A 12,096-nucleotide genomic window follows, 5' to 3' on the forward strand; every position below is an offset into this window, starting at 1 on the left:
CAGAATCTCCGAGCATGTGTGCTTTCCAGTTAGAGAGTCCTTCCCTGCACTCTTCACCCAGCCAAAGCCTCCTCTTCTTTCAGCTTCCTTGCTTCCACTGGGAGTCTTCCCTGAGTTCCAGATTCAGGTTTGGTTCTACCTACTTTGCTCTATAGTTATGTGGGTAATATGGACCTTTCTCACTAAACCTTAAGTAACTTGAAAACAAGGACCAAACCTATCTTATTCTCTGCTGCATCCCTTTGCCCAGTATGTACTTGGCAATATTAGATCCTCACAGGTGAATGAGTGAATGAATGAATGAATAGCAAGAATATTCCTTTCCCCATTCCTAGTAGGTTTCAAATTTATCATACGTTTGGACTTTCATTCATTCTTCACCAAGCATTCATTGGGTGCCTGCTCTATGGGAGCCCCTGAGAATGTTTAAGCTGGCATTTCATCAGAGGTGGGCTTGCTATAGTCTTTGCCTGAGCCTCACTGGACAGGAAGGTTTGCATCATGTGAAAGGAAGGTATTGCTGGTTTCACGCCTGCCAGGAACTCCAGCCATAAAAGCCCACCCCACCCCTACCCTCTGGCTCTTGTTCTGAAGTGGCCGTGGCCAGGTGTTACCCATGACTGCAGCCAATTAGAACAGAGTTAAGATGAAGGGACGTTCTGAAAGACCAATCAACCCCAGGCCAGATACTACTCTTCTTTCTTCATGCATTGACAGCCCAATCTGGGGGCCCCTGACCTTCTGCCACAAAATGCCAGCATTTTATCCTAAACCCACAGACTGAGAGAATTTGGTTTGTGAGATCCCAACTACCTTTTTAAACAATCTGTCAGCAGTGGACTTGTGTTCGGGGGATAGGTCTGTTTGCGTGTTTGCTGATATCCAAGCGTACAGGTACCCGCCTCCCTGGTTTCAAATGTACTTGGGTAAGAGTTAACACTAGTGTTTTTTTCCCAAATCGAATGGTGTTTTGGCTGCTTTAAGCACAGCTGCAATGTCTTATTGACTTGGCAGGAACCAGATAAGCCTATGTTATGAGGGATTATATAGGGTAAGGACGCATTCAAGTTTCGGTCGGTTAAAGTGGCTAGAATAGGAAAATCTGAAGACCTTATGCAGAGACATGGTTATTTGAGGACACAACAAAGTCCTCACCCCAGGAATATTCCATGAATTCGTGTACATCCATATTCATGCGCACGCACCTGTGTGATCACAGAATTGTAGATCAAAGCTGGAAAAGCCCTTAAGAGAGAAATCAACTGGCTCAGAAGTTTCCAAACTTTTTCGTTTAAAGCTCTAGTTTCAAATGGAATCTTGGGGAGAACCCCAGTATGTAAAACAGATAAAAAGCAGAGCTGCTTTGGTGGAAGAGGGAGGGTGGGAATCCAGGATCTCATCCTTCTGCCCTCCCACTAATTCAACTTGGTAGCCTCTGAAATGCCTACAGCCTGGGACAACAGTTTGAAAGATCATTGATCTAGCCAATGCCCTCATTTTGCAGATCAATAATCTAGTGCCTGGAGAAGGTGAGAACACTACCCTAGGGTAGACTGCTCATGAAGTTCAAAGACAGGACAGAACTTATGCGGTTGTCCCGAAAATTATTTTCCTGACACTACTTATGACCCAGTTCAGAATATACTACACACACAGAAACAGTCAATAACAAGACCTCTTTGGTCCACAAGATGAAAGCTGAGAGACTGACAGGTGACAGGATGGAAACTTACAAGAAAACCATGAAAAGAGTGAGTGAAGACATTTGTTGTATATGTTTCACCCCTTGGTGTGAATTAAGCAGTCAGCCTGCTCCAGGTACTGGGCTGTGGATACCGTGGGGACCGAGGTTCCTGCTCTCTAGGGTCACACGGTCTTCTAGGTCTAAAGGAGATGAGAAGCAAGGCTGCAGTCAGAGAGAAAGCTGGGAAAGACCCCAAGAGAGAGAAATAAAGAGCTTTGTGGTTCACATCCCAATGACCAGCACCCATTAAAGGAGCTGAAGACTAACACCTGGGTCTCCTAGAAACCTGCTAATTCCTTCTTAGTATAAAGATGCAGGCCATTGCAAGGGCTTCATTGCAGGACAGAAGATAAACGAATCAGACTGATGGGACTAACGTTGAGGGGGCAGAATGTACAATGGCTAGAAAAGAAGCCCAGAGTCCTGTCACTTGCTATGACTATGGTCTCTGCCCCTCACTTTCTATGTTATGTTAGGCAGAAGCTACTCCATTCATTTAAGACTCAGTTTTCTAATTTGCAATGTGGGAATGATAAAAGTACCTGCTTCACAGGATTGTCACCGGGATTGAACGAGATCATACAAATAAAGCTCTCAGCACAGTGTCTACTACTACACAGTACAGGTCTGATACACGTTAGGCACAGTGGTTATTATTGCCACTATTATTTTAGCCAAAGTCTGCATCCCATGACTTCTGTCCATTGGTTGGTGCTGGCCTGCCTTCCAGAACCTTAGAGAACAAATCTTCTACCTCTTTCCCACGACAGCCCTTCTGGGATTCAAATACATCCTTCACTTCCCTTCTTAGTCTTCCATTATTTTCAGGTTGAACATCCCCACTTTTTTCAAGCATCTCTAATGGAACCAGACTTTTCAAACTGTACTTCCCTATAACTATCCTCTCTATGGAGCTGTCACCTAAGAATTTATCTGACAATTTGGGGAAACTTGCCACATACAACTTGTGCCATTCAGAGTATAAAGTGCAAGTTCTTCAATTTGTTCTAATCTTACCTCTTCTAGATCTCAAGGGGAGGAGATGGAGGGAGCGCTCTCTCCGGCATCCCAGGTCTTGTTAAAAAACCTTCTCCTTGGCCCCTTAACGGTGTCTGCCCAAGCAGGACGATGAGGGCTGAATAGCTTGTATGTGACCCCTGGAAAGAACCCCAGAGAAAAAGGAAATCTGGCTTTGAAGATAAAGCTTTTTATCCTTTGAAAGCCGCGTTCCTATACACCTGCCTCCTGTTGGCTCAGGTGTCTTGCCTGACCCAGTGCCTGGTTTCAAAGCAGTTGTAACAACACCAAACCTCTTTTGACCCAGTGATAATGATGATGGTGAATGTGATGATAATAATAATAACATTCATAATCACTGACGATTATAATAACCTTCATTAAGCACTTACTATGTGCCAGACACAGCTCTAAGTGCTTTATGTATTTTTTTTTAAATCTTGCTCCAGTTCTATGATGTAGGTGCTATTATATCCGCATTTTGAAGACCAGAGAGCTAAGACTCAGAGAGGTTAAATAACCAGTAAGCACACATAATCAGGTTCTTTTGTTTCCAGGCACACATGATAATTAATAGTCATAATGATAACTCAGAGCTTCCTCGTGATCCTCAAAGCATTTTCTAAATCTTTACAGCAACATGAAAGCATGTCTAATGTAATTATACTGTTAAACATCTCTTTAGGATATTATAATTATTTGAAAAGGCTTTTCATTCTAATCCTTTGAAAATTATCACTGAGATATGAGAGATGGAATGACTATATTAACCAGTTTAATTAATTGAGCACTTTTTCCCCCAGTCATTCTATTTAAATGACTGGTCAGCATTGCATTGCCTTCTACGATGAGTACATAGGGAATACAGATCCTAATCTCAGCTACCCCTCTAGCCAGCCTACAACTCGAGGCCACTAGTCTCCCCTCTGGACAACGACGGGTTTGACCTGATCGCCAGCATCTTTGCTTCAGGCGTCCGTAAACCTAAACTATGGCCCATGGGTCAAATCCAACTGCTACCTGATTTTGTTTGGCTCATGAGCTAAGAATGGTTTTACATTTTTTAATTATTAGAAAAATGAAAAGTGATACTTCATGACGTGTGACAATTATGTGAAATTCAAGTCTCAGTGGACACAGCCATGCTCATTCATTTTCTACTGTCTAGGACGGCTTTCGTGCCGTAATAGCAACACTGAATAGTTACGACAGAAACCACATGGCCCCCCAGCCTAAAAAATTCACAGTACGACCCTTTATCAAGAAAAATTTGCCGACTCCTGGTATAAATGTGGGGTAGGTGGGCACTAACAGACTTCGTATAAATCGGAGGCTTGAGAAACATCTAACCAATCTCTAACCACCATCATGGTGTCAAGGAGAGAAACCTACTGTGCTCTCCCACAGACGTTGCTTTAAGACAGAAAGCTGTATTGGAAGGCCCCTCTTTGGCAGAGTGAGACACCTGTTCTAAGCTATTAACTGTCAGCCACACTGTCTGGGGCAATATGGAAATGCCATCCTAAAGCTAGCCTCCTACGTTCCTCCACTGGCAAAGCAGTGTAACACAGACAAAGAAGACAGATTTGATGGCTGGACCACAGCTGGATTCCTTGCTTGCTGGGTGACCTCAAGGGAGTTTCCAAAGGTCTCTGAACCACAGCTCCTCACACATAAAATTGGGACAGATACTCACTCATTTATGCAAATGAGCACCCGGTGCCTACTGTGCATATTCACCTCTCAGGGTTGTTTGGGGGGATTAAATAGGATTATGTATATAAAGCATTTAATAGAATGTCTGGCTCAGGATAAGAGCTTGGGAAATGTTTAATAAATCTAAGGGTGGCTCTCGACTGATTATTTCATTTTTCAGTTTTAAATGACAACTTCATAATTCCCAAAAGGCTGTATAGATGAAGTTATATAATGCATAAGAAGTGACAGCTTTGCCATTGTTGTCACTTCTGTTATCCTGAGGAGCAATGCTTTCGAAGCTGCATTTCAGTAGAGCATTTAACAGCGCCAGTGTTCTTTAATTCCAGGCCAAGAGACAACAAATTAAGCAGGGCTCCCTTAACAGACCCTATCAAAGGGTCAACCAATGCCATGACTTCTCTTCCCTGTTCTGCCACTGCCACTCCCTCCCACACTTTCCAGGGACTTAACAGATGAGTTTGACCCAACAACATATATCAAAATTATCTGAGGATCTATTTTTATTTTTTAACAGTACTAAAAAGAAAACATATTCACGTGGTAAAAAAGAAAAAAAGTATTCCCTCATTTTGTGACTTTTACCTAACAGCACAGATAGGAGCTTATTTTATCATTCTTTGTCCCTTCCTTCTCAGGGGAGCTAAGGAGTTCAGTTAGAGGTCCCATCAGTTTGATTAGCTATAACTTGAGATTTGGTTCCAGTAACCTTGTAGTCAGACACTCTGATGATGGAGTTGAGTGGCATTTATGTTTGAATAAACTCTGCTATTTCCTATGGCCCCCATTGCATTGATGTGGGCAGTCAATACAAAATGCCCGGGAGCTTGTTACAGATTTTCAAGCGACAGAATTTGACTGCAGGAGGTTGCTTTCATTTTCTTCTCTCAATAGTTATTTTATGAACAAGATGTTCTTTTTAAGATCTCTAAAAATTATGGGAAGTCTCTCAACGGTGCATTAGCTTTTAACCAGGGGTAGGATGGTTGTACTCTTAGGTAGTAGAACGTCTTTGAATGCCTATTGGGTACGTGAACCTAATTCTGATTTCATCTGTACTAAAAGCTTGCTAGAAACTGTGCAATTCAGTAGACCCCTGTGAATGTCTGTAAACTGTAGCTATGGGAAAAGTTAATCACAAAATATATTTCCAACATGAGCTTCTCTTTTCAAACAATTAATATCATCCACTGGCATTTACTACCTGGTGATCACACTTCCCCTTAGCTAATAAGCATTCTTGCTTGATAAAAGTCTTTGGCTTTTATTCTTTCACCCAACAAATATGCATTGAGCACCTGCTCTGTGCCAGGCATTGTTCTAGGTGCTAGGTTCTAGTATACATCCGTGAACAAGACAGAAAGGGTCCCTGCCCTCATGGAGCTGACATTCCAACCCAAGGAGAGAGGACAAGGGAATAAATGAGCAAACGAGATCATCTCAATTGGGGATAAACAGAACACTGAGAAGGAACTGACTGGACTGCGTGTTGGGGATGATTTGACTGGGTTCTACTAGAAGCAGGTCTTAAGACAGCAATTCAAGTACAAGCAGCTTCTTTGGATGTGAATCCCAGAAGCAACAGCAGGGAATCAGGGATGTGAAGTAGGGAAGGGACAGCAGGCATCTGATAAAAGTGCATAGCCAAGACAGTTACCCCTCGGGGCTATGGAGCTCCATCCTTTAGGGAAGCTCTAGACCTGGGTGTAGAGCATGCCTCGGGGTTACCCCACCCAGGGAAGAGGATTCTGGAGTATTTATCTACGAACTCCCCATCTGTCAATGGCTGAGAGCTGCTCTAGGTGAATGAAATCCCTGATACGTCTGGCTTACCCTACACGCAGGTGAAGTAATAGGTATTTGTAGTTAGTATATAAAGTGGAGTATCAGCGTCTAAGGGCTGGGGGAGTGGAAATCAGCAGGGCATCAATAGCATCCACCACAGGGCAAGAATTGAATCTTACATAAGGGGTCAGGAAAGAGCTGTCTGAAGACAGTGCATTTTAGCTGAGATCCAAAAATACGGGCAGGAGTCAGCCAGGGAAAGCTCACTTCCAGGCAGAGAGAACAGCTAGGCAAAGGCTCGGGGCGGAACTGAGCTTCGTGTGTTTATAAAACAGAAATACTAAAGAACCGCAGAACTTTAGAGGCATGGGGCGGGTGGGATGTCTTTGAGTCATGAAGTCACTGATGACTAGATCTTTTAGGTAAGGAAACTGGATCAAGTCAGTGAGAAATGAAGAGACCCGGGCAGAGCTGGGGCCAGCGCTCCGGGCTCTCAGCTGCCAGTCCTTGGCTCTCCCCAACCTCAATCCACCAAACTGCTTCCCCTGTTCGTTCCCCCATTTCACCCCCAGGGGTCTGGCAGTTTCTCCAAGCGTTGGATCTCAGACAGCGATGACTTTATGATCCCTGCTCAAATTCCTGCAGTGGGCCGCCAATTATACCTTAAAAAGAAGCCCAGGGGATCACAACGCTTTATGTGATCCAGCCCTGGGCTGCCGACTGCATTTCCCACCCTCTCTCTCACTCAACTCACCGTGCTACAGTCACACCAGCCTTTTAACGTTTTCTGGAACATGCCAAACACCCTCCGACCTCTGAGCCAGAATGCTCTCCCCCAGATTTCCCCAGAGCTCACTCACACGGCTTCACTTCACTCAGGTCCCTGTGCTGACGCCACCATCTCAGGGAGGCTCATGACTCCAGGGCCTGGCACTGCCCTCCCCCCATCCTCTTTCCCCACTTCATCTTCCTTCAGAGGACTCAGAGCTACTGCAGAGTGTGCTCTGCTGGACTGTACTCTAGACGCTGTGCTACATATTTACTTTTCTTTAACTGAAGTACAGTTGATGTGTAATACTCTATGTTATAGGTGTACAATACAGTAACTCACAACTTTTAAAGGTTCTACTCCATTTATAGGTCTCATAAAATATTTGCTCTGTTCCCCGTGTTGTACAATACATCCTTGTAGCTTATTTTATACCTAACAGTTTGTTTATGGTCTATGTTTCCCACTAGAAAGTAAGCTTTGTAAGAGAAGGAAGTTGTTTCTCTCGCTATTAGAAGAGTACACTGTAGGTTCTCAGATATGTTCGTTGAATGACAAGTGAGCAAGTGAGCGAAGACCTACAGAAGACCTTAGTTCTGGTCCCCTCTCTGCTACTAAATCAATGAATGACTCTGTGAAGATGATTCTCCCACTCTGGTCTCAATTTCTTTATCTGACAAATAAACATATAATTTCTACCTTATAAAGCCATAAAGTGAAATGCGGCCGTAGATCTGGAAGTATTGTACACTATGGAATATATTATACAAATACAAGGTTTCCTTTCTAAATTGAAGGCTTCCTGAGTTTCAATGAACTTTACCAAATGGGAAGGAAAGTTTTTCCCCATAAAAAATGCTTTGCGGATATGAAAACTGATCAGGACTCACTGGCTAGAGAAGGCCTCGGCTGTGGCACAGGAAAGAGCACAGGGGGAGGGATATCAGCATGCAGCCTCTTCTAGACACGCTGTTACACTGGGGAGCCCTCAGGCGCTTGCCCCCGAGGGACTTCAGATTCCTCTCCTCTCACGAGGGTGGAGGGTGGTGATGGTAGAGGAAAAACCTCCCCCTCTTTTGTTTTTTATTCTATTGCATATCTGTGTCGTCACAGTAATCTCAGCCACCATTTATTGATCACTCTGCACCATGCACTTGACGTGGATCATCGCACTGCTTTTTCTCCCCCGCCTCCTAGCCTCCATTATTCGTACGAGAAAACATCAGGGAACTTGGTCCAAGGTAGTAACTCACAGCTGTGAGCAGCAGAGCCCAACCTTCAACCCAGGCACGGCTGGCTCCTGAGCAAGGGCTCTTAACCACTGTGCTAACTCCGTGCACAAACTAAGTGGTAACAGAATTCAGAAGGGAGGGAGACACAACTGTCTCTCCATTAAGTCAGTTTCACCTTAAGTAGGAACTGGGTGGAAAAGGCTGTGATCCTGTAACATGGTTAAATGGATGTATCCAGGCAACATATTCTGACTTCTTTCCCTTCCTCTCCACCCAGGGTTTCATGGACATTGACTTAAACAAATTCAAGGAGAGTGGAGCAAACGTAACAGGTTTCCAGTTGGTGAACTACACAGACACCATCCCGGCCAGGATCATGCAGCAGTGGAAAAACAGTGATGCTCGGGACCACACCCGGGTGGACTGGAAGAGACCTAAGGTAGGAGGATGGGAAGCAGGCAGCAAAGGACCAACCTGGTCCCTGTGCCTGCCCTAGATTCCTGGATAGTGTTAGCTTTTAGATAAGGACAGACTTCCTAAGAGGAACAAGTTAAAAAGTGTATCCATAAAGACTGAGGGTATGGACAATCCGGAATGACAATGGTTTTAACAAGATAAATATTTTGATTTTCTTTCATATAAACAGAATTCAGAAGTCAGCAACCCAGGGCTTGTGTAATGGCTTCACAATCATCAAACACTGAGGCTTGTTCTATCTTCTTGTTCTGCTATCCTCAGCATATGGCTGCTACCTTATAGCCCCAAACGGCTGCAGAGGCTCCAACAATTACCTCACTATTCTACCCAGCAGGAAGGGAAAAGGAAAATCAAAATCAAAACTGCTTCCTATAAGAACTCTTTCCGGAAGTCACACACAGATCTTCCCTTTACATGCTATTGGCCACATCTTAGAAACCCACCCCAGCTACCTACAGGGGAAGCTGGAAAATGATGTCTCTACTCTGGGCAGGACCACCACGTTGCACAGCTCCAGGGGGATGCATTTATTTCTTCATGGATTGAGCCTCCTAGATTTGTGCAGGGAGCTGGCCCTTTTTCTAATCAGCCACGTACCCAGCTAAAAATCAAAGAAATTTAACTAAGCAATAACCAGCACATCTCCTTCTCAGAGAGTCTACTACCAATTATCATGCAGACTACCTGTCTCTCACTTTCCAGCAAGGCAGCTTTAAATCCTGCAGCCAAAATCTATATTGTTTGCTATTTGATAATGGCTTAGAATAAGGATAGGGGATAATTTTTCTTTCCCACATCAAATCCATCAGTTTGGCAATGGCTGTGTGAAACACTGTGCTGAGAAAGATTCTGAGGCTAAATTTGTTTATCCAGGGCAAACTCTGGATCCTTGGCAACTTTCTCTTGCCACTTGTCAATTTCTTTTTGCTAATGGCAGGCCACTTAAGCGAGATGCTTCTCATCCCACTTTTGCTCAAACTGAGTTAGCAATTCAGAAATAAAAACTTATTTCAATATGAGCTTAAGCAAGAAAAATCACAAATGTGCTTTAAAGCAATGAGCAAACCACACAGCAGTTAATTCATTAATATGCGAAAAGCCCACCCAATTTCCAAAAGATTGGAGCTGATTATAAAAATAACAAAATATAAGGTATACACTTTTAAAATAGCAAGAGAATCAAAGTTAAGAACTGGAAAAATACATATACATTCATTCTACAACTCTACTGTGAACTTAGAATGTGCCAGAGAACATGTTAGACATTGAGGACAAATTAATGAGGACAGACATGAGTTCCAGCACCAGGAAATGTTCTGGATTGTTATCCTGCTTTTGTTTCAACATTTTCACCCGCTTTTAGGCGAGAGGGGGATAAAATTGAGGCTTAGCATGAAGAAGCACAAGGGGAAGGTTTGCAGAATGTAAACCTGCCACTTGAGTGAACCACATGTGGAAATAATTTAGAGTTGACCCTTCTTGGATTATTCTTTTACTGTCACCAGGGATGGTGGAGTAAACTGTTCCTCTTGGCCCCCAACTGATGACTATAACACAGAGAACACCAAGTGGTTTTCCATGGACTGTATCAGACAGATACAGATGTGTTATATTTAGTCTATGCATTCTTTTTCCAGTTGAACCAACATTTTCAAATGGCAAAATTGAACACAAAATTCTAAAGTTCTCTTCTAACATCGCAACCTGCAGTAATACTGAACTCACAATCCAGGAGGGCAATATTGGCTAGAGAGGTGGAGCGGCAGCCCCCATCTAAGAGGCAGGCACTTCCCAGCTCACGGCTGCTCCCCTCCCCCCCCCCCCACTCCCCATCCCTGGCCGACTGCAGACATCCTCACCACCGGGAAGCTCGTTCCCAGATACAGCTCCCACCTGCCTCCCTGTCAGCTCGCTCTGACACCTAACTGTCTCTGTTCCTCCCACTAGTACACCTCTGCGCTCACCTACGATGGGGTGAAGGTGATGGCTGAGGCTTTCCAGAGCCTGCGGAGGCAGAGAATCGATATCTCTCGCCGGGGGAATGCTGGGGACTGCCTGGCTAACCCAGCTGTGCCCTGGGGCCAGGGCATCGACATCCAGAGAGCTCTGCAGCAGGTGAGGCTGGCAATGGCTGCCCCATCTTATGGGAGCCTCACAGGGGATTTCAGCATCAGTTTCAGGTGGGACGGAGCTATTTAAAAGAAAAGGGAGAGCACGCCTGAAGTCTGGACAGCCACTGCATTGTGTCTGTGGCTCTTGGCGTACATGGAAGGTCATGCAGAGATTTGAAAAACGAAACAAAAAAACGCAATAGTATGGAATAGTCATTCCTGATAGCACAAAAGCTCTATTTGCTGCTTAGCGTTTATGTTAAAAAGGGGAAGCCAGTGATTCTGTATTTGACAAGGGGACGTGAGATATACAAGGATGAAACTGAACCATTTTAGCAGTCTCTTGGAGACTCCCCCTCCTGCCCTGATTTTCTGGATTTCTTCATTACCTTTGCTTTCTGTGCACATGTCATGCTGGGACCCTGAAAATGTTTCTCAGGACTTCTGATTCTATTTTCTTGCTTCTCAGCATCGCAATCATCAATTTTGTTCGCGCTTAACAACAGGTAAAGAACGGGGATAGAAAATGGTCAGGCCCCTCCAATCAGCTGGCTATGCAGAGGATTCTGAGGCTGAATCCAGACTCAACAGGGGGGGAGTATAAATACTCAATTAGTGATACGTCTGCTGTGGAAGCAGGATGAGACAGACGTACACGTGAGCCATGTATTTCACATTCCTGGTTTAGAAGTTTCTGGGGATTTGCCCAGTTTTATCACTCTCTGCACTCCTAGAAGTCTCTAGAAGTTTCTAGAAGCACCTCAAGCCCAGGCTGTGGTCCTCCAACTCCTGACGGATAGCACCATAGGATGCCTCTCATGCCTCCTGAGAGAGGCTGTGTTTCCAAAGGGGACTGGGCAAAGAGGGCAGTGCTCACTGCAAAGGAATGTCCAAGTATCAGACACAGTGGCAAGCCAGCAACAGCAAGATATTTTGGTACAAATGCCTCTCAGGACCTGCCCTCCCCATCCAAGAGCTGCCTAGATAAGGCCAGCTCTACTTTCAAGACTCCATTCAACAGAAGATGAATTTGGACACCCAGGGAAGGAGAGATGCGTTTCTGAATGAGGCAGAAATGTAGAGCAAAATGTACAACTATTCCCATTTGTTTTCCTCTAACAATTTTCACAACCTGGAGAAAGAGACAAGACAGGAGTATCACAGGCTGTTCTTCAGCTTGGATGAACTGCCTGCACATGGAATATGGATTATACTTCTGTCCTTTGGAATGAAGTGAAGCAGCTG

At 44.4% G+C, this 12,096-nt stretch overlaps 1 protein-coding gene across 2 annotated transcripts in view; it reads left to right on the top strand.

Annotated features, from left to right (window-relative positions):
* The window catches only part of GRIA1 (glutamate ionotropic receptor AMPA type subunit 1), a 306,294-nt gene that overhangs the window by 180,534 nt on the left and 113,664 nt on the right, over window positions 1–12,096 (top strand). For both annotated transcript variants that reach the window (XM_029218125.1, XM_029218124.1), the window contains exons 6-7: window positions 8,541–8,702; window positions 10,688–10,855. In XM_029218125.1, the coding sequence (XP_029073958.1) occupies window positions 8,541–8,702; window positions 10,688–10,855 (330 nt within the window). The remainder of the gene's footprint in view (window positions 1–8,540; window positions 8,703–10,687; window positions 10,856–12,096) is intronic.

Source organism: Monodon monoceros, unplaced genomic scaffold (assembly GCF_005190385.1).
Source record: "Monodon monoceros isolate NGI ecotype Baffin Bay Population unplaced genomic scaffold, NGI_Narwhal_1 Super_Scaffold_12, whole genome shotgun sequence".
In the NCBI taxonomy this organism is placed as follows: domain Eukaryota; kingdom Metazoa; phylum Chordata; class Mammalia; order Artiodactyla; family Monodontidae; genus Monodon; species Monodon monoceros.